The sequence below is a fragment of the Mytilus edulis genome, chromosome 7 (genome assembly GCF_963676685.1).
Source record: "Mytilus edulis chromosome 7, xbMytEdul2.2, whole genome shotgun sequence".
Taxonomy (NCBI): Eukaryota; Metazoa; Mollusca; class Bivalvia; order Mytilida; family Mytilidae; genus Mytilus; species Mytilus edulis.
The window spans coordinates 52,709,538-52,733,855 of NC_092350.1; the positions used below are offsets into that span (position 1 = coordinate 52,709,538).

The following is a 24,318-nucleotide window of genomic DNA, read 5'->3' on the forward strand; positions in this document are numbered from 1 at the left end:
AAGCTTCCATATGGGGTGAGAGCGAAGCTCGAATCCCATTACTGAACATTGTATAATGACCTCTAGATGTCTTTCGGTTTTCTGTGTCGAATGGTTGTTATATTATTGACGAATACCCCATCAAAATAAAAAAAAAGTAAGAATTTAAATCAAAATATACAATTTTCCTTAAAGTAATATATTCATGCAAAGATTGTCAAGGAAGTACAGAGTCTTCCCTTTACAACAATGAATCAATCAGAGATGTCAAATCAATATACACATCCGTTCCCACAAACAGAGATGTCAAATCAATATACACATCTTTTCCCACAAACAGAGATGTCAAATCAATATACACATCTTTTCCCACAAACAGAGATGTCAAATCAATATACACACCCGTTCCCACAGACAGAGATGTCAAATCAATATACACATCCGTTCCCACAAACAGAGATGTCAAATCAATATACACATCCGTTCCCACAAACAGAGATGTCAAATCAATATACACATCCGTTCCCACAAACAGAGATGTCAAATCAATATACACATCTTTTCCCACAAACAGAGATGTCAAATCAATATACACACCCGTTCCCACAGACAGAGATGTCAAATCAATATACACATCCGTTCCCACAGACAGAGATGTCAAATCAATATACACATCCGTTCCCACAAACAGAGATGTCAAATCAATATACACATCCGTTCCCACAGACAGAGATGTCAAATCAATATACACATCCGTTCCCACAAACAGAGATGTCAAATCAATATACATATCCGCTACCCACAACGGGAATTTTATGCTCAATAATAAAATTGGAAATAAAGATTAGAAAAAATGTACGTCTATATCTATACTATTAAACGAGAAGACCTCATTTTGTGTGTCGCTTCTCTTCTTTCCACAAGACATTAATCAACACGCATCTGTGTCATATAGGTACAGTGCATAGTCGCATTTGTCATCCATTCATATGATTATTCAGAATGAGTTATTTTGGGAGAAAAACGAGAAAAAAGGCATCCGGATATTGTCCCGTCATTGGACGAAATTATACTTCCGGTTTACGTTTTTCTGTATACTTTGAACATACATATTCTACGAATCTACGAATAAAGTGTATTTTCAGAATTCTATCTGCTATCATTTTTAAGTTTACTATATCCACGGCGGTCACAGAGTTTATTAAATAGAGAGGGTCTGTATACTATATCAATGACCACCATGGATCGATTAGTAAACTTAGAATTGAAAGTAAATACACTTTATTTATATAGTAATGAATGTTCATAATATACAGAAAATTATTCATGTGTACTTTTGATACCTTTAATGAAATTTTCCAATCATTTAATCTTTTAAAAAATTCATTGATTACAGAAAAAAGATGTGGTATGATTGCCATGTTGAGACAACTCTCCACAAGAGACCAAAATGACACAGAAATTAACAACTATAGGTCACCGTACGGCCTTCAACAACGAGCAAAGCCCATACCGCATACTCAGCTTTAAAAGGCCCCGAAATGACAATGTAAAACAATTCAAACGAGAAAACTAGCGGCCTTATTTATGTACAAAAAATGAACGAAAAACAAGTATGTAACATATAAACAAACGAAAACCACTGAATTACAAGCTCATGACTTAAATTGTCATAATATATACTAAATGTATGTTCCTATTGAAACTGATAGAAAACCAAAAATTCGGAATTTTGGAAATAAAGGAGGAAGGAAATAAAACATTTTCCTGTCCCCAATAACCTATGACTTATGATACTTTTGCTGAAATTTTCTATTCATTCAATATTTTACAAAATTCTTCCAACAACACTTTACATACTTTAAACTACGCTCTGTATGCCCGCGATTTCGCGGGTGTGTTCTAGTAAACATTAAATGTGAACAGTTAACCTCTATCGTAAATTACCTTGTGTAGCTTTCCAGTAATTTGAGGCCAATGAAAGCCTAACTATACATGTTAGGTGAGGGTTGTGCTCTTAAAAACATGTTTTACCACGACCAAATTATATATGTGTCTGTCTCAAGTCTGGAGCCAGTAATTCAGAGGTTGTTTTTAGCTGTCGTTCAAATTTAACTTGTCATACATGTATCAGGTCGTTGGTTTTCTTATGTGATTTTTTTTCTTCATATTTTGTCATGTCGGGGCCTTTAATAGCCTACTTAACGGTATAAGTTTTGCTCATTGTTGAAGGCGGAACGCTGACCTATAGTTACTTACAGTCATTACATTTGGACTAAGGTGGATAGATATTCAATTGGAAATCATTTCACATCTCAATTATGAAATTTCGAAATCAAAAAGGTACATATATATGCATTCCCATACAAAAAATTACGACTTCAACATATATCTAAAATCTCAAACAGTGATAACATAGCCACCTTTATTAAAATGTGCTCTCAATGCTTATAACATCGTTTGTTTGATTCTTGAATAATGATTTAGAGTCCAGCGGCACATATCACATACATATTCTTGATGATAACATGTTATTTAGGTAGAACCACACTCTGATTTGTAGAATGTAGGACAGAAAGTCACAGGACAAAAAGTCACGGACAAAAAGTCACAGGACAAAAAGTCACAATTCATTTTTTCTGACTATTTTCTTTGAATAAAAAACGCTTATTCTACAAAAATATTTTTGTTTTCTCTTGAAATATTGTATAAAATCTAACTTTGTAAACAAAATTTATCAAAACAATATCAAAGTAAATCAAATAAATTTAAATTGTTAAAAAAACAAAATGTCAAAGTGGCTTGGCACTTAAATGGCTTCATGGTGCCAAGAAATCTTCTTTTGCGGGATTAAAATTAAATAAATCTTCATTTTTCAAGTATAATGGTACATTTCCTAAACTTTAATATGAATATATGTATTAAAAAGTAAATATTTCAAGATATTTCTTTTATATATTCAATCAATAATTATTGTCAACATATTATTTGTGACTTTTTGTCCTGTGACTTTCTGTCCGTTTACCGATTTGTACACGTATTTGACCGACACACTGGTTCGGAACATCCGATGTCACTGACAAAATGAATGGCTCAGAAAACAATCACATTTGATGTTTTTCTTAACCTTTCCCACAAAATAACATACACTGATTGTTGATTAAAATTATTCCATTTTCTGAAATTATTCATACAAAAACACCGATAAACAGTTGTGATCAGAAAAGTGCACAGTAACTACAAAAACACTAAAATTTGGATAATTCCTTTTTCTTTTTGCTTTCTTCTTTCGATTTAATACTATCATGCCATTTTGAATAATCAGTTTCATCATCCATATCAGAGTCTTTCATAATAAGTTTACATCCAATAAAGACGCTGCAAATGATTGACAACACGCCGCAAATGGACGACACAATCATCGACCAATCAGCAATTCCGTCTTTCGTTGATATGGCTTGTGATGGAGACAAACCAGCTTTCTTTTTAAAAAATATCAAAACTCCCATTATGATAACTGTCCCTGCAAAAAACAAAACATTTAAAGTCTGCGTAAAGATACTTAAATTAACTAATAAAGTTATCATACAATCAAAATGAACTAGTATTATACATTAAACTTTTTGATATTTTATTGGTAACTCTTAACAGAAATAAGAAAATAAAAAGCAAAATATCGTTTAACTTTTCCATGACAAATTCGTCAAAATAGTTGACATCAATGATATCCTAAATTAGATTAGCATGCATTTTTCTTTATATAGCCCGCAATATTTCCCAAAAGAGGAAAACATGCATGCTAATTTAATTTAGGATATCATTGATGTCAATTGTTTTGACGAATTTTTGTTTTACTATTAACAATAATTAATAAATATGCATGATATGTTGTGTACAAGTTGTTATTTATTATAAAAAAATTGTTGTACAAGTATTTAAGCACACATATTCATCCATTATTTGTTTATCTTCAATAGTATCCAGCTTGATGGTTACTAAACATAAACCTAAATTTACGCGCCGTACGCTGTGGTATACATGCAGCTGATGAGAAGGACATGAGTTTGGGTTTCAATCTATTAATATATTGCAGGTTATATCAGATTCCAAGTCCTCAAGATATGATTTAACTTCTCTATCTATAATTTTTTTATCGGCAATTATACGGCCCCCGCTTTAAAAAAAATAGGGGTATACTGTTTTACCTCTGTCTGCCCGGCCATCCGTCAGTCCGTCCGTACCATGTATATTTTTCGTCGCATCTTTCTTAGGAACTACATTAAAAAGATTTCTGAAATTTGGTTTCAAGGTTTATATGAGTCAGCTACTAGTATACCGTGTAGTGCGTTTTCAGATTAACACTCAACAACTTCCTGTTCACCTTATACTTTTAGCTGGGCGGGGGTATCATTAGTGAGCAGTAGCTCACAGTTTCCTTTTTCGTCCCTGTGCCTTATATTTTCGTAGATCGTATACAGGGCGTGATACAAGAATTATAAGGCAAGGACGACATGTAACATATGCAGCAATGTGCTTTTTATGTCCAACAATTTATCATTAATTACATTACATGTATGTTTCATAATGAATCCGTACTTTGGACTGGCTGACAACAATCGTGCGGCATTTGATTTTATATTTCCCAATAAAAAAACAAAAGTCTCATGTCACCCGCTTTGCACAATGTTGCACATATTTTATCTATCTAGGGCATTAACTGTTTTTTTGTTTCTTTATGATTTTTTATAATCTTTTATAAACATTGTAGAAAAATGTAGACGTTTAAAAAAGAGCTCACAATGCAATTTTCCCTATAATTAGTATTGCTAATGGCACAACTCTTTTAAAATAGTTGATCAGCACCGTTTTTCGAACTTGTCCGAGCCATTGCTGATATTTGATTTTTACCTTTGATATAAATTTGATACAAATCTAGCAAAAATGTGTGGTTTACTCCTGGTTTGCCCACTTTTAATACTACCAGGCGCGGATCCAGAGGGGGGGGGGGGGGGGGTTCCGGGGGTTGGAACCCCCCCTTTTTTTTGGACGATCAATGCATTTGAATGGGGACATGTTATTGGAACCCCCCCCCCCCCCCCCCCCCCCCCTTGTCCTGGGTTAGGAACCCCCCCCCTTTTTAAAATGGCTGGATCCGCCCCTGACTACCAATTATCTATTAGTTAAGAAAACAAAAAGACAAAAGGTTTAATGGGCATACAATTGTATAGTTTGTTCCAACTTAGGTATATAGTTTGTAAGTGTTTTCCAGATATTCAGGTTGTTTTGTTGTATAGAAAAATAATAAAAAAAATCAAATATTTTTCTCAGTAATTTAATATCAATTCAATCAATTAATTCAACATACATATACAAATAACTAAAAAATGATATTCAGTTATAAAAGTGTCTTTATGTTCATTAGTTTCTGAATGATTTTCATGATAGAAATAAATTTATACACTGAGTACTCTTTTATTGCAAACTTTATTTAATAAATTAATTAATTTTATAAATGCCTTGCATAAGGAAATCAATTAAGCACAGAAAAGTAATAAGGACACTACATGTAAAATGATGAGAAATACAATCTTTTATATATACATCCAATAGATAGTGTTTCTGGTTGAAGCTGTAACTGGTGTTGTTGATCAATGGCTACTGAACAGTTGCATTTATATTCTAGTTGTTAAATTTAATTGGATAATTTTATATTTTACTAAATTTTGAAACAGTGTATTGTATTGAAATTTTTAAAAAATAAGTTGAGTAAATTAAAAGATATTCAAATGAGATTTATTCTATTTAATCTTTAGTATTATTTTTTTTAATTTTCACCTTTTTTTCAGAATGTACCAATAATTAAAAATATTTGTTGATAAAATCAAATATTATTCATTTTAGTACACATTTTCCCTATTTTTTTTAATAAAACACATTATCCTGCCAAATATATATAAAATATAGAAATTTTTTTACACATTTTCCTTGATTTAATAGCAGAATATTATATTATTTTTTAATTTTACAGGTAAAATATAAGGTAAAAAATATGACTATAATTCAGAAATAAACTATAATTGTTAAAACAACAATTCCCTCTATGTTTACATATACATGTAATTAAATTTATTAAAAGTGGGCAAACCAGGATGACACCAAATGTGTACACGTTAAAGTGCTTACAAGACGAGACGGACGGACGCCGTTGTTTTAATGTCTAGGGAGATAAACGAATTCAGTATCCATGACCACAATGCATAAAAAACCGAACATGTTTATATTACTCGTACAATTTTACCGTTATATAAAAAAAAAACGCAACGTTTTGTCAGCGTAAAAAAGTTTACGTTTTTTTTTTATTATTATTAATCTTTTATAACCATGATAACATGTCATTTCATTTCTTATTCTAACTCCTCAAGAAACACTGTTTATACAAAAGAATAATTAAGAGATAACTATATTGTATTTAAAGCTTTTTGGACGTCCATCGGTAGTTTTATTGTCGCAAGTTTACCTGGCGACTTTTTAAAAGTGATTAGATTAATAACTACATTGTGTCAACATTGTAGCAGAATTGAGGTTACAAAACGCAGTAAAATTCCAAAACTCAAAATTGATGTTTTGAAAGCATTGCTTCAGAATACAAAGTTAAGAGAATACACTGACGGAAAATTAGTAAGTAGATAATAAATGTACCTGCTGCTCCACTGAAAGCTGTGAATAATTTCCAGAGTAAAAAAACTCTCGCCGGCCTTTTTCTCAATGCTATCGTCAAAGCAGAAATGACAGAGGATGAAAACAAGAATATTACGGCAAATACTTCAACTACTTTAACTCCTTCAAGCCATGCTGAAATTAAATATTTTGTTAACTATTAATATAGTATAGTAATTAGTGACTTAAATTGAACCAGCTTAGTTCAGAAAAATTTGCATGTTGCAAGTATATTAAGTTTAAAGCCTCTCATATATTTGTTCTTTAAAATAGCAATTTGTTTTAATAAAGGCCGTATATTGACCTATAATGGTTTACTTTTTTAAATTGTTATTTGGATGGAGAGTTGTCTCATTGGCACTCACACCACATCTTCCTATATCTATTATATAAATTTTTCCCGATGTAGTAACACCTTCAGAGATGTTTGATAGTTATTAATTTGGAATCAAATTTTAATTGCGTCTTCTTTTCAGTCTTTAAATTAATACCTTATCACTGATCATCATTTTGTGTGGCAATATGATTTTCTGTACTATATTGTCTCTTTCTGGTTCAAATGTCCAAACCGAACTTTTTGCTGATAAAAGATACATGTACACAACAATGTGTATGATGTAAATGAAAGTTCACGTTATTTGCTACACATTTGTTTCTATTTTTTATGGGTTTTTTTATTGTTATTATGGTGGGTTTTTTTCTTTACTGCCTTAATAAATTCGGATTTGTAACCTGCTGAATATTCAAATTTCAGTGTTTGCAAGTTTTTAAATCATTCGTGTTGGTTTTTTGTTAATGGTGAAATAAATAAATAATAAATGGAAGATAAAACTCAGATGGAGCAGTTACATATAGCTTTATTGGTTTTTGCAAGCTCAAAATGGTTTTTTCTGTAGGAGTCGATTAGAAATGGGTCATTGTGGTCAAACTAATTTAAGATATTTACCCTTTTCTCCATTTGAATTAGAACTTTCCTCAGTACATGCGCCATTAAAGCAGTCTAACGTTACCCAGATCCCGAAATGTACTGTTTCCGTGACGTTTTTAACAGTTGATTCTATTGTCCACCATCTTGGATAGCGTACACTTAATATCTGTCCAATAAATGAAACAATTGAACCGGCGCACATTACTATACTTAATATCGAAATTGTCATGTTTGTGTCTGGTAAGGTAAGCACATATATTTTCGATGGATACAATACCGTTTACCATAAACTATCAAAATTCTGCTCCGGTGTTTTAATACAATTGTCAGCAGCCACAATCGTTTACGTTTTGACTATTTTAACAGTTGCTGGGGGTATTTGGTCAAAAAGCTGGTCAAGCTTTTGATTCTTCATCTATAAATAAGGATATAAATAATGTATCATTTACGATGTATTTTATTTACACTTACGAAAAACAATGCCTTCTAAACTATGCCTACTGTGGGGAACACGTCACTTGATATAAGTGCATGTGTCAAATTTGTTTTACAATATTTATTCAGTGATCTTAAGAGTCGGGGATTGGTCAATATGTATCGTTTGATGTTGAGGATCAAACGCTGTTTTATTATCGGTAAGTATTAAATTTATGAGAAAGAACAATGTTTTAACTAATTGACGTACATCTAAATGTTGATAACGTAAGTATTTGGACAGGTTTACCTCCCTTTGTTGATTTATTCATTTTTATGGCTGCACTTTTGTTGTTGACAGAATTATCACGATTTGTATGTGTGCTTTAAAAATACCGGCAAAACGATTGCGTTCCATACGTAACAACAAACTTAAGTACATGGATTTCAATAGGCGACCGTTCTGAATATTTATGAAATAGTTTCCACTGGACGTTATAATCACGCAACAATTAATCAATCATATAAGCGTAATTTATGACTCAATTGACGTATAACTGAATGTACTTGGTATATACTTCTTTTTTTATTTGTCTATGGTAGCAATACGCAGGTAGGAAAAACTTAAAACTGACACTCATAATTCAAAACCACCCTCTTTCCCTTCGTTGCTTTCCAACAAATAAGGCTTAATGTTTGTGTTTTATATGATCCTATGTATGGAAACCACATCATTCCTAGATTTGATTTCCAATAGTTATAAAGGTGAAATATAATCCCTTTTTGATGTAACCGTGGCAAATATCTGCATTTATCTTAATCAAAATATTGCAAAAAGGGAGGTGAAAATTTCAGAAAAGTCCCAAAAATTGATCCAAAAAAGAATACAAATCCATTAGAGTAAGAACTTTAGTGAAATCATTGACATTTATCTATCAAGAGGTCAATAACAAATCATTTCGCTTCATTTTCCATAACATTTAAATGAAAATTTTAAGGGTCGAATTTATAAATTTTTATTGAAAAACACTACAATAATTTCTGAACCTATGGGTGGAACGGATATAAAAAAATACGGACTGCCAAACAGAAAAAGGCCTATACAACACCCAAAGAACAATCTTGATGTTCTTATAAACCCACTTTGAAGGCTATATCATTCTTCGGCTATCTAAAAGTCAATTTTATTGCACAACAACTTTCATATTTAAAAACAATATCATGGCCAAAATATGAAACTAAATTTCGAACTATGTATTGCTTCCTATAGCAATGTAAAGGTTGCAGTCTTGTAATTGACTGCTCCATAGGCTTACATGCTAAACAGCTGATCTTTGAAAATAAAAAAATAAAAAATACCACAAAGAATAAAATTGAGAATGGAAATGGGGAATATGCCAAAGAGACAACAACCCGACCATAGAAAAAAAACAGCAGAAGGTCACCAACAGGTCTTCAATGTAGCGAGAAATTCCCGCACCCGGAGGCGTCCTTCAGCTGGTCATACTAATTTCCAAATTGTACACAAGAAACTAAACTTAAAAATAGTACAAGACTAACAAAGGCCAGAGGCTCCTGACTTGGGACAGGCGCAAAAATGCGGCGGGGTTAAACATGTTTGTGAGATCTCAACCCTCCCCCTATACCTCTAGCCAATGTAGAAAAGTAAAAAGTTTTTTTTTATGTTCATCTCATGTATGTACTAATGTGAAATTATGATCTAATTCGAAAAAAGTGGGTCATGCCACAAAGAATAAAAAGTTATGTAACCCTGAAGTCAAAATTTATTTTAAACATGTTAAACGAATTTCTGTTTTCTGTTTTTACTAGGCCGCACCACTTCCAGTAAACTGGATTGATATCCCCAATAAGCATCCAAGTCACAATTTGTAAATAGTAAACCTTGATTTTTCCGTTGCCTTAATTTGACGCTTCAACTAGACTAGCACCCCCCCCCCCCGGTACATTTGACGCCAGGTCTTGGTATGAATTCTAAAATTGGTTTCAGTGTGACTAACAGGTGTCATATCTCATACAGGGTGTGTCTTATGGTTATATGTCCTGTCAATGCTAATATTTCTATGTTGATGTTCATAGACTGTTTATACTTAATCCGTATATATATATTATACTCAAAGCAAGTTTATGAATTTAAAAACTGACAGCTACAAAATAACACCTTATTGCTGAAAGTGGTGTTAAACACCAAACAACCAATCAATCAATCAATCAATCATATTTGGGCAATGCGGCAAAGAAGATATTATTAAAAAATCAATTAGAAAAAGAATCCGTTCCTCTTTTATTAGATACTAGTACTTAAATGCAAAAGTGTCATTAAACAGTTATATTCCTGGTTCATCAAGTTTTTCACGAAACAACGTCTTTCTAAGCTACTGACATCAATTTTAACAGCTGGTAAGTCAGGGCTTCAGATTTATTGTGAAATTTCCTACTCCAGGTGTGGTATGAATCAGATTAAAATTTCAAGAGATCTGTTAGATAACTTACATTCGAGTTCTCCTTAAATCCGCTTGCAATAGAACGAAGACATTTTATTTTATACTCCCTACACAGTATTCGCTATTTCAAACTTAATGACAGATTTCAAAAATTGGTTTTACTTCGTAAAAAAATGGCTAAATAACTTTGATTTGACTAAAAAGTACTGAAACTTACATTGCCAACATGCTCAATTTCTTAATTGACGTCATATTTGTTACGTTTGGAGGACATGTGGTTCAACAATCAATCGGCATTCTCATTTGAACCATTAGTGCACCTCCTCTAGCCGTTTTGTTCCCCAAAATAAATTAAACAAAAATTCATATAGAAGCTTCTGAGGGAGCTACCATTTGATTTATAGGGGGGGGGGGGGGGGGGGGGGGGGCTAGGATGAAAAATGTTGTCCTGCATTTTTTTTTAGTTGTAATCTCTGTTCTGTCTTTTTATTTTTCACTCTATTCGGTCCTGCCTTTTTTTTTAATTAGTTTATCCTGAATTTTTTTACCTAAATTGTCATCCTGCCTTTTTTTTTGCAAAGTGTCTCATCCTGCCTTTTTAGCTCACCTGGCCCAAAGGGCCAAGTGAGCTTTTCTCATCACTTGGCGTCCGGCGTCCGTCGTCGTCGTCCGTCGTCGTCGTCCTGCGTCCGGCGTTAACTTTTACAAAAATCTTCTCCTCTGAAACTACTAGGCCAAATTTAACCAAACTTGGCCACAATCATCATTGGGGTATCTAGTTTAAAAATTGTGTCCGGTGACCCCGCCAACTAACCAAGATGGCCGCCATGGCTATAAATAGAACATAGGGGTAAAATGCAGTTTTTGGCTTATAACTCAAAAACCAAAGCATTTAGGGCAAATCTGACATGGGGTAATATTGTTAATCAGGTTAAGATCTATCTGCCCTGAAATTTTCAGATGAATCTGACATTCCGTTGTTAGGTTGCTGCCCCTGAATTGGTAATTTTAAGGAAATTTTGTTGTTTTTGGTTATTATCTTGAATATTATTTCAGATAGAGATAAACTGTAAAAGGCAATAATGTTCAGCAAAGTAAGATCTACAAATAAGTCAACATGACCAAAATGATCAGTTGACCACTTTAGGAGTTATTGCCCTTTATAGTCAATTTTTAACCATTTTTCGTAAATCTTAGTAATCTTTTAGAAAAATCTTCTCCTCTGAAACTGCTGGGCCAAATTATTTGAAACTTGGCCACAATCATCATTGGGGTATCTAGTTTAAAAATTGTGTCCGGTGACCCCGCCAACTAACCGAGATGACCGCCATGGCTATAAATAGAACATAGGGGTAAAATGCAGTTTTTGGCTTATAACTCAAAAACCAAAGCATTTAGAGCAAATCTGACAAGGGTAAAATTGTTAATCAGGTGAAGATCTATCTGCCCTGAAATTTTCAGATGAATTGGACAACCTGTTTTTGGGTTGCGGCCCCTGAATTGGTAATTTTAAGGAAATTTTGCTGTTTTTGGTTATTATATTGAATATTATTATAGATATAGGTAAACTGTAAACAGCAATAATGTTCAGCAAGGTCAGATTTACAAATAAGTCAGCATGACCAAAATGGTCAGTTGACCTCTTTAGGAGTTATTGCCCTTTAAAGTCAATTTTTAACCATTTTTCGTAAATTTTATATATCTTTTACTAAAATCTTCTTCTCTGAAACTGCTGTGCCAAATTGATTCAAACTATGCCACAATCATCTTTGGGGTTTCTTGTTTAAAAAATGTGTCCGGTGACCTGGCCATCAAACCAAGATGGCTGCCACGGCTAAAAATAGAACATAGGGGTAAAATGCAGTTTTTGGCTTATAACTCAAAAACCAAATAATTTAGAGAAAATCTGACATGAAGTAAAATTGTTAATCAGGTGAAGATCTATCTGCCCTGAAATTTTCAGATGAATTGGACAACCTGTTTTTGGGTTGCGGCCCCTGAATTGGTAATTTTAGGGAAATTTTGCTGTTTTTGGTTATTATATTGAATATTATTATAAATATAGGTAAACTGTAAACAGCAATAATGTTCAGCAAAGTAAGATCTACAAATAAGTCAACATGAACGAAATGGTCAATTGACCCCTGTAGGAGTTATTGACCTTTGTAGTCAATTTTCAATCTGCTTACTTTGTTTAATATTCACATAGACCAAGGTGAGCGACACAGGCTCTTTAGAGCCTCTAGTTTTTTTACTCAAAACTCCTGTCCTGCCTATTTTTTTCAAATTTCATCCTAGCCGCCCTCCCCCCCATAAAAATCAAATGGTAGCTCCCTGAGTGGAAAACGTCATCAAGATACTAGGCTTTCAATTGTGTACGCTAGTCGCGCGTTTCGTCAACAGTGACGCTCGAATAAAAAAAAACTAAAAGACCAAATCAAGTACATGTTGATGAACATTGAGGGCAAAACACTTTTCGAAAGGTTTTGCATAATACATCTAAGGGAGAACTTTAAGAAGGTAGCATTTATCTTTATATTCAAGTTCAAGTATAAAGATAATGTCCTCCGACTACACAATTCAAAGTTTGCTGGCTATAATGGAAGCATTGAAATAAACTTGAAGTTTAGATTAAAACTTTACAACAAACACGATGATTTCAAGTTCCAAATTGTAAATTTTCCATTTCCATGTAGCAACTAAACATTCCAGCGCTGCCTGCATATGAAGTATATGTCGCAGTTGATACAATATTCCACTACTTGCATTTCGTAGAATGATTATTTTGAAAGAGGGTTGCTGTTAACAAGGAAGCCATACACTCAAGGATTACAACAGTTTTAGTTGAAGTCATTCCTTCCAACACTTTAAAGGACTCCATTACGAGTAGAGTATCTGCTTCACAGTTCCGTCCCTTTTCTCTCGAGTATGCTATGCATGGCCAGTTAGAGTTATACCGAGTTTGTACTTACATGAGTAGTATGACGGATGCCACATGCAGATCAGAGTCTGTTAATCCATCGGGGCACCTGACATTGCCCCGATGTTTTTAGTTGGATTCGTGTTGTTCAGACTTTAGATTTCTATTTCGTTTTTTATTAACTGTTGTTTGTCTTTTGGTTGTTTTTGGTAAAATAATTGTTGTACTCCTGGTATCTATGCTGAGTTTATCTAGTATTGCTTTGTTGTTACTCTCTTTGAGTATTTGACTAAGCTTTGTGATTATACCAGATCTATAATTATAAATGATTATAATTATCAGAACATAGTTTTTATTTCATGTATATTTCTTATTATTACAAAAGAAACTTTAACGAGCATAGACATACGTCGGAATTTCGACAGTGGTAAAAAATGTACTTAGATTTTTTATTATTGGCCCAGTTTTCAAGTTGGTCCAAATCGGGGTCCAAAATTAAACTTTGTTTGATTTCATCAAAAATTGAATAATTGGGGTTCTTTGATATGCCAAATCTAATTGTGTATGTAGATTCTTAATTTTTAGTCCCGTTTTCAAATTGGTCTACATTAAATACCAAAGGGTCCAAAATTAAACTAAGTTTGATTTTAATAAAAATTGAATTCTTTGGCTTTTTTGATATGCTGAATTTAATCATGTACTTAGATTTTTGATTATGGGCCCAGTTTTCAAGTTGGTTCAAATCAGGATCCAAAATTATTATATTAAGTATTGTGCAATAGCAAGAAATTTTCAATTGCACAGTATTCAGCAATAGCAAGAAATCTTCAATTGCACAGTATTGTGCAATAGCAAAAAATGTTCAATTGCACAGTATTGTGCAATAGCAAGAAATCTTCAATTGCACAGTATTGTGCAATAGCAAATATTTTCAATTGCACAGTATTGCGCAATAGCAAGAAATATCTAATTGCACAATATTGTGCAATAGCAAGAAATTTTCAATTGATTGGAGTTATCTTTCTTTGTCCAGAATAGTAGTTGAATCAACTTAAATCATTGTTTTATACAATACACAATGTATATTCACTTTTACTACCAACTGATAAATTAAAACAATCTTTACCATTCAGTGATAACAAGCCCTTTTTTGTTACATTTTAATATTTTATGATGTATTTAAATGAGTAGTTATTGTTGCAAACTCCGTTAGAAATTTGAATTGAGATCAGTTTTGAAAAAAGGGAAAGGGGGATGTGAAAAAAAAATGGTGGGGGGGGGGTTTAATTTTTCTCATTTCAGATTTCATAAATAAAAAGAAAATTTCTTCAAACATTTTTTTGAGAGGATTAATATTCAACAGCATAGTGATTGCTCAAAGACAAAAAAATTATTTTAAGTTCATTAGACCACATTCATTCTGTGACCAAAACCTATGCTGTGTCAACTATTTAATCACAATCCAAATTTAGAGCTGAATCCAGCTTGAATGTTGTGTCCATACTTGCCCCAACCGTTCAGGGTTCAACCTATGCGGTCGTATAAAGCTGCGCCCTGCGGAGCATCTGGTTATTTTTTAATTTCTATTTTATATGTTCAAAGTGTGACTAGAAATAAAAGAAAATTATATGACAACTAGGTTATTGCATTGATATATAATACATAAAATTGTCTTTTGTATTGATTTTTATATAATTAGTAAATACTAGTATATATGCAAGGGCTTAACATATTAATTTTTCTGAATTTAAAGAATAGAGTTACCTCCCATAGACCATACACAAGGTAATATTATTTGAACTTTATATTGTGAATATTGAGGTTTTCAGGTTTACAACAAAATAAGAAAGATTTATATGCTCAAATGTCAAATGGAGAATCTAAAGAATTTAAATTGGAAGGCCATTGTATTATCTCTAAGACCCGTAAAAAAAGAAAAAAACCAAGAAGGTATAGTGGGGGCATTATTGTTACTATTAAAAAGCCATACTTTAAAGGCATTACATATTTAAAAGAAGCAACAACCTCGCCAAATAGACTATGGCTTAAGTTGAATAAGAACTTATTTGGATTTGTACATGGTATTTATCTATGTGCTCTTTATATACCCCCCTGTTCATCATCTCACTATGATAATGACTTAGATTTTTTAGAAAATGAGATATCTACTTTCTCCATGAATGGACAGATTGTATTAATTGGAGATCTAAATGCTCGAACTGGCCAAAGAGCTGACTTTATTGTAAATGATTCTGATCACATCAATAATTTTGATGGTTTTGATTTACTCCCTGAAAATTATATTACTGATTCAGAAATAAATAGAAACAATCAAGATACTTCTGTCAATACAGTTGGTACAAAGTTATTAGACTTGTGTTTGTCTTCAAGGCTGCGCTTACTCAATGGTCGATTTTTAGGTGACTCATTGGGATATTATACATATATGTCAAGCAGTGGATTTAGTACTGTTGATTATGCTGTTGTTAGCGAGAGTCTCCTGTCCTCAGTCAAATATTTTAAAACAAACGATTTTACTTACCTATCAGATCATGTTCAAATTACTTTATATATGAAGTGCTCTATAAATATAGATAAAGAAATTGGCACTGAGGAAAAAGGTTGGCACTGGATTAAATCATATATATGGTCAGAAAATTCTAAACTTAAACTTATTGATGCTTTATTGACTGGAAATGTAAAGAATGAGATAATAGAGTTTGAAATGGTTAATTACGAGGGAAATCAGGTTGGTGTTGATGAGGCTACAGAAAAATTGACAAAAAATTTAGATAATATTTCAAGCCTTTCTTGTAAAGCAACTCCAAAAACTAAGAGGAGGATTAAGAAAAGGAAATTTAAACAAGTTTGGTCAGACAATGTTATATATGAAACCAAGCGTCAAATAAATAAAATAAGAAACAAAATAAGGAATAATCCAAATAATAATTGTTTAAAACAAAAGTTTTTTGAGTTAAAAAAAAACTTAAAGAAAATGGTTAAACAGAAAAAGTATGAATATAAACAAAAACTTTATAATTGTTTAAGTGATTATATCAATCAAAATCCAAAGGAATGTTGGAAAATTGGAAAATCTCTTAAGAATAAAACTGAAAAAGATGAAATACCAGAGGTATTAAAAGATGAAGAAGTTTTAATAAAACATTTTCAAGATCAAGGTAAACCTTCATCTATAAATAATGCTTTTATGATAGACATTGAATCACAATTAAAGCTATTAGAAAATAATATAGATTTCAAAGCTGAAACAGATGCTCCAATATCTTGTTCAGAAGTAAATAAGGTAATCAGAGGACTAAAACTTCAAAAGTCTGCTGGACCAGATAGAATAATAAATGAAATAATTAAAACCTCAAATCAAGTAATAATTAAGTCAATTGTTAAAATATTTAATTTAATTCTAAAAACGGGTATATACCCAAAATCATGGAAGGACTCATATTAATAGCACTTCATAAGAAGGGAGACAAATCTGATCCCAATAATTACAGAGGTATATCTTTAATCAGTAATCTTCCTAAAAGATTCAATGCTGTACTCAATAATAGACTAATCACAGTTGTGGATAAACAGCTGAATAACTGTCAGTATTTTCATATTAAAATCTTTAATTAATAAATATATACACAAAAATAACAAAAAAATATATGCATGCTTCATTGACTTAAGAAAGGCATTTGACTCTGTATGGAGGACAGCCCTTCTATATAAATTATGCAAAATGGGAGTAGGAAAGTCTTTTTACAGGGTAATAAAACAACAATATTTAAATACAAAATCCTCTTTAAAATATAAAGATCACATTTCTGACTATTTTGACATTACTAGAGGTGTGAAACAAGGGGACCCATTAAGTCCTACTTTGTTCAATATTTTTATAAATGATATCACTAAAGGTTTGGAAGATGACAACTCAAGTCCATTGGAGCTCATAAATAGTAAACTGGGCTCCCTCCTGTTTGCTGATGATCTGCCTTTACTTTCAGAATCTAAGGAGGGTCTCCAAAATAGTCTAAATAAAGTTTCCATGTTTTGTGAAAACTGGCAGCTTTCTCTAAACATAAATAAAACAAAAAGTATGGTCTTTTCAACAACAAAGCAAAAGCCTGAAACATTTATACTTGTATATAAAAACAAAAAAATAGAGAATGTTACGGAATATCCTTACTTGGGTCTGCTAATTAAATCAAATGGTAATCTCAGTCATAGTACAGCTGAATTAACAAAAAAGGCAAAAAAGGTTTTGTTTTCTATTAAAACATATGTAACGAAAATCAGTCACTATTAATTGTGTTTTTATGTATATAAGTTTCTCCATAGTTGGAGCACCATCTATTACTTAAAACACCCCTAAAATTGGTATAGTCTTTATTTTCACCCCTTCAAGTATAATGGACCGTTCCATATGGTAGTATATAAACCAGCTCAAGACAGAGAAACTTTGTCAGTTTTATGTGGATCATTGAAGAGTTAACTTCTAGGATTAAATATTCCAACTGGTAAGTAGAGTGGCTTTAGTGATTCAAAGGATATAAATTATAGTGTTTGGATTTATATGTGAATATTTCGGATAGTGATTGTGTTATAAAGTGAACTTATAATAATAAGTTATTGTACAGTGAAAGTACAAGGTGTATACTTGCTTGTGTTGCAAGTTGTTATATTGTGGAAGTGTTTAAGTGAAAGTGCACTGTGTTTAATCTTACCAGTTTGGAATATATTCATTTTGTTCGGATTCATAGTGATAATTAGTGTGTGAGTTGAGCTGTGTTCATATACATTCCTTGTGCATTGAAGCATTGTGCAAGTGTTATTGTGTCACTGTGTTATAGTGGTTTATTGAATATTCAAAGGTGATATTACAAATTGGTGAATATTGTTAATAGATGTTGTATATATGTGATAATGTGTTTATACGTTTTGTGTGATATAAATTGATGCATGTTGCATAGTAATCCGTTGGTGACATTGTGTAATTAAGTGTCTGATGCATGTTGCATAGTGATATATTAGTGACATTGTAAATACTCAGGCTTAATACATGTTGCAAAGTGATTGCATAGTGACATTGTGTGTATATATTCTATAATAAGGCATTGTGTTTATACAAAGTGAATGAGGAACTTCACCTTGTAATTTAGTTTATGTGCATTGTGTAGCTTATATATTTGACATTGTGAATTCATTTAAGGGTGTGTTAATTGTTTTAAATAGGACAACTTGTTATGGTGCAAATTTAGGTTGAACACTTGAAATCCTGATTTATTCAGATACGGATCCATTGATCGCCCGGTTACACGTTACACATATACTAATTATCTTGGCAGCCTTTCTATCAGAGTGTCTTATTTGACACCTTAGTGAGACCTATATTAACTTATAATTCTGAGATAACATATTTGGACTCATATATAACATATTTCAAAGCTAAAAAAAGAGCTTTGGTTTCTGGAAAAATTGTGGACCCATTTAATTTTATTGACAAGACTCCAATAGAAAACTTGCATCTTAGTTATTGCAAGTTTACCCTTGGCACTAACAAGAGTGCCTCAAATTTTGGTACAAGGAATGAATTAGGAAGACTGCCTATTGAATGTCATATAAAAACCCAAACTATTATGTATTTAGCAAGGCTTTTCACCTCAAATTTGAATCCCTTATTACATGAATCTTTTCAATTAAATAAAACTTTGGATTCTAGTGGCTCCTATTCATGGTTCACTTTTGCAAAAGATATTCTTTCTGAATCTAACATTGATATAGATAGACTAAAAACCTGTAATAATTTAAAACAATTAAAAAATATTAAAAGCTATATAAAACCCCAAATAAACTCATATTACAACAACCTGTTGATGGATAAGTTGAAATCTATTGATGATAAAAGTAAATTAAATTTTTATAAAGGACTTGAGCCAAATCTATTGATCAAACCTTACCTCTCTAACCCAAACTTTGAATTTAAAAAATTAATTACAAAACTTAGAATCAGTGACCATTCATTATTAATTGAAAAGGGAAGGCATTTTAAAATTCCTCGCGAAGAGAGACTTTGCAAAATATGCAAAGTACTAGATGATGAGAAACATTTCTTAATAAATTGTTCTCATAACTCAAATATTAGATTAACATATTTTAATTGCATTAACAGAGAAAGTATTTCATTTGCTAATCTCATTGACAATGACAAAGTTATATAATATACTTAACCCATCAACACCAACACAAGTGAATAAACTAGGATCCTTTATAAAAAAAAGTCAATGGAACTGAGGACAGGGGACCCTTTAATATTTACCTGAATTTGTGTATATATATTGAGTTACTTAGTTATTGTCTTTATTTGTTTTTGTTGTTGTTATATGTCACAAACTGTATAGTTTATATGGCAATAAAACTTTGAATTGAATTGAATTGGTATATTACCAGGAAGAGATACCTTATCTATATTTGACAATACCTTTCGGAATTTTGTGTCGTTCATGTTCATACTTCGTACATTTTTGGCCGTTTTACCTTTTTTTATTCAAGCATTCAAAACTTCAAATGTAGATTTTGTCATTCCATGCATATTTTCCTGTGATCTCTTACAAAAATATAGCTTGATATCAAACTGCACTTAGTTCAGTAGAGCTACTGGCGCGTCAGTGATCATTATAATAGATTCATACAATTTCTTACGATCTGTTTCATTTATAAACTGGATGGTGGTCAACACTGCTGCGGCTGTAAGGAACCCCACGAAGATATCTGTTTAAGGCATGTCTGATGTTTTCAAACGATGCAGCTTTGTAGTGTTCATCGTCTTGTTTACGTGCGTTTATGTAAAAGTGTCCTAACACTCCGTTTAGTTTTCCTGAGTCAAATTTCTCAAACTTTTCGTCCTCATTTGTTGCTTTTGAATATGACTTAAGAAGTCTTGCTGCTTTTTGGTTACTTTTGATTGTTTCTTTAGAATTAATCAGCATTTTCTTTTTTTTCAATCTCGTCTGTTGTTAGGGACGCGAACCGTTTCGTCGCCATTTTGAAATTGTCTGTTAAGAGCAAAAAACAATACTCTATCGTTGACAGAGTATTGCTAAAACAGTGATCAAGTATAAAAAATAAATGGTCTTTGTCAGGACTGGGTTGCACAAACGTCTATTAAAGTTAATAGTCTATTAAAAGTACACTTAAATTTAATAGTCTATAATTAATTGCGTTGCACAAAATTTAATTAACGTTAATAGTCTATTAACTCACTAAAATCCATTCTCCAAATTTAACAATTTTTAGTAGGCATGCATGGACGAAAGCATTGGACATTTGAAAAACCTTTTATAATAGGAGTGAAGAATGTGCAATCTCCGTTGACGCTTTGATCAAGAGTGCTTTCTTTCACGTCCGCATTTCTATTAAGTATGGCATGCCGAGTTAACATTTTAATGATTACTACAGATTGGAGCAATGAATAACAGAACAGTGCACAATAACGTACAATAACATACATTGTTATTGTAGGAGATAAGAGAAACTACGTGATAATTTTGATCTTTTTTTTTATTATTAAGATGGCATGGTGTATATTGTCCATAATATTTATATCCAATACATATTTAACAAAAAAAATGTTGCAACTGAAAACTGTAATGAAGATGAAACAAAACTATCCGACACTTTGGTATATCTTGGATATAAACTTAAAATAAATATCTGATATTCACATGGGATAGGGTTCATAATAACATAGAAATTATTGGACTTATTTGGGATTGCCCAGATATTCCGACACATCATTATTCCGACACCCAACTGGTCCGAAACCCCAATAGGCCGACAAAGGTTAATAACTGCAGTTAAAGAAAATATACTTCATGAGTAGAGCTTCACGAGGGTGTGGATGTGGGTTTACAGAATAGAGAATAATGGGGGAAATTCAAAGAATAGAGAAAAATGGACCAATAACAAAGAATAGAGAAAAATTAGGTGTTTAAATATAAAGATTAGAGAATAATTGGCAAAAAGTCTAAAGAATACAGATAGGAATTAACGACCCCCTCCTCCGCAATCCAGACACCCCTTCACAAAATAGTTGGCACTGTCACAGGAAGGTTCCAGTTTTCATTATTCCGATTTACCAGCTGTTGCGCATGCTGTTGTAAACTTGTTCTTACAGATTCCTCATATGTATAGACCGCGGTAAATTCTACAAAGTTCTATTTGGTTTAACACTGTCTTAAGAGTTCAACATATTAACTTTAAATAATTCACTCTTCAATTAAGAAGTGTATAAACATTGTTGTATATAAACAAACTAAACTAATGTTCTTCTCAAAATAATTCTGTACACTTAACTAAACATCTCGCATACAATCGTCTAAGCGGTAAAGCCTAAATGGAGCCTTAACTTTCTAATTTCTCTGCTTTGGGAGAGATACATAGCTGTGTATCGTCAAAAAAAACTCATGTTAGTTATTCAATAAAGCTTCACAAAGCTTATTTAGTTTGACAAAATGTTCGCTACACCGCGTCTCATTCATTCTTTATTTTTAGGGGTGAATATATCCGACCACTTTCACTAATACATATCTACCAACCAACCGTGATAAATTGCCTGAGCCTGCTACAAGGCAAATTCGCGACGGTTCCTATTCAATACTAGTATATACCTTCATTGTCCAGTGGCAGTTCTAGTGTCATTGACCTTTTTTCATGCCAGATGGCAACTATTACAGGGCCTACCTAATTTATTTTTACTGTCAACTGATTGTTCTCTGCCTGAACATGCATGTCAGTAATATTTGCCACTGAACATCACGCAAAATTGAAATATTGTAAGTACTTTATGATATGTTACTTTTATTATTATTTTTAGGACTATCAGGAGGAATAGGTTTAACTGATGGGATTATTCTCTTGAAATCAAAATTATTTATTTAAAAAAGTTGTTGAATTATTCCATGTCAGACTATTTGAGGTATCGGACTATCCGGCGCGGGACGTTTGCGCTTTTTCATAGGACATTTGCGCTTTTTATATTGGACACTTGCGCTTCAAATTACAGGACATTTGCGCTTTTTAAAAAAGAACATTTGCGCTTTTTACAGAGGACATTTGCGCTTTTGTAATACTTGGTGTTTAAGACTTCCATCATGACATATACATTTTTTCCCATTACTAATATTTATAACTTTAAACTCCGTGCATAAGACTACATGTTAATTTGAACAAACTAATGACAAATATGAATTGGATTTATTTATGTAATGAATGATTAAAAATACATGAAGCCGGCTATATAGGTAAAAAGCACAAATGTCCGGTCAATTTAATACAGGTGAATCAAAATTTAAAGCGCAAATGTCCATACTATTTGAAGCGCAAATGTCCTATCGATTTACAGGTAAAAAAGCGCAAACGTCCTGTACCCGGACTATTGGGTTGTCGGACCAATGGGGTGTCGGACTAATGCACAAATGTAATAGGACATCTGAATAACGGGGCTGCCCCGATTTATGATACTTAATTTCTCCCCTCGTGTATTTTTTCCGAGAATTTTCAATCCCTTTCAATGACAACACAAGCAATTTCTTTTATCTTGTTTGAAATAAATTAGCGGCTAAATTTCTCTCATGGGAGATTAAAAAATTCTGATTTTACCACGATTGTGCCAAATACTATAGTAATTTATTCGAGTTCCCAACCTTCCATAAACGAAGTGAAAAATTGACTTAGATTGAGTCAGTCTCTCGAAATGGAAGATATAAATATAGCAGGCTGCAGTTGTCAATTTTCTTTTGTAGACGTCCACAATAAACTTTATATTTAAATTAGTAACATAATGGAATTTAAGACTAAGCTTTTTTATTCCCCTATTCCCCTCGTTTTTAGAGACTTTTCTATCTTTTTCAATACAACATATGCAATTTCTTGTATTTTGGAATTGGACATGTTTTGGTGTCAATTGAAAGTAGACCAGGGTTGCGTTCACTATATTATCGGCTACGTAGATGTATGACTATTGAACGTGTAGCTAGCCTAGCAGCTACGTAGATATTGATAGCAGCTAGGCTAGCTACACGTTCAATGGTCATAAATTTACGTAGCACTACGTAGCATTATTTAGCTGCTTCGATGTTGAACACAACCCCGTTGAAAAATGATGAAATCGCTGAAATCGTGTTGACTTCATGAAAAATTGATGAAAATCGCTGAAATCGTGTTGACGTCATGAAAAATTGATGAAAATCGTGAAAATCATGATGACGTCGTGAAAATGATGAAAATCGAGAAAATCGTAATGACGTTGTGAAAAAATGATGAAAATCGCAGAATTAAATGGAGCTTAATTGACTATTAAAATGTTAATAGTCACTTAATTGTCTATTAGATAATAATATCCTTAAAAGTGATTCGTGCAACGCTATTAAATCACTCTATTAACTAATTGTCAATTAGATATTTAATAGTCTATTAGAAGTTAATAGTCTATTAACTTAATAGACGTTTGTGCAACCCATTGTGCTAAAACATTAACCGGATATAAGAAATACATGGTATTCACGTGGTGCTAATAAAGGACAGGGATCATTGGTTGGTGTCTTAAGAGGTGAGGTAATTTACTATATCAATATACAGATAACCTGATAACCGGGTCAACGTATTTGACGTCACAGAGCCGTGATATGCAATTTTATTAAGAGCTAAGCAGAGTGATATATACAGTGGGACGACCGATAAATATTATGATATCACAGAATGACTGATTCAAAACACATCCTAATCGGGATGAAAATTTTGAAATAAATCCCCTAGTGACAAATGTGCTTTTATTTTTTAACTAATGTGAAGAGTTGCATAATGATAGTTTCCTCAATATAAGTTGCATAATCGATGAG

General features: G+C 32.3%; 1 protein-coding gene across 1 annotated transcript; it reads right to left on the bottom strand.

Annotated features, from left to right (window-relative positions):
• Window positions 1-2,384: 2,384 nt before the first annotated feature.
• On the bottom strand, window positions 2,385-10,776 carry LOC139482972 (uncharacterized). Its single transcript, XM_071267001.1, has 4 exons — window positions 10,718-10,776; window positions 7,643-8,039; window positions 6,679-6,831; window positions 2,385-3,502 (listed from the first exon to the last, which is right to left on the bottom strand). The coding sequence occupies exons 2-4, from the start codon at window positions 7,851-7,853 to the stop codon at window positions 3,228-3,230; spliced, it is 639 nt and encodes a 212-aa protein (XP_071123102.1). The 5' UTR covers window positions 7,854-8,039; window positions 10,718-10,776; the 3' UTR covers window positions 2,385-3,227.
• Between the last annotated feature and the right edge of the window lie 13,542 nt (window positions 10,777-24,318).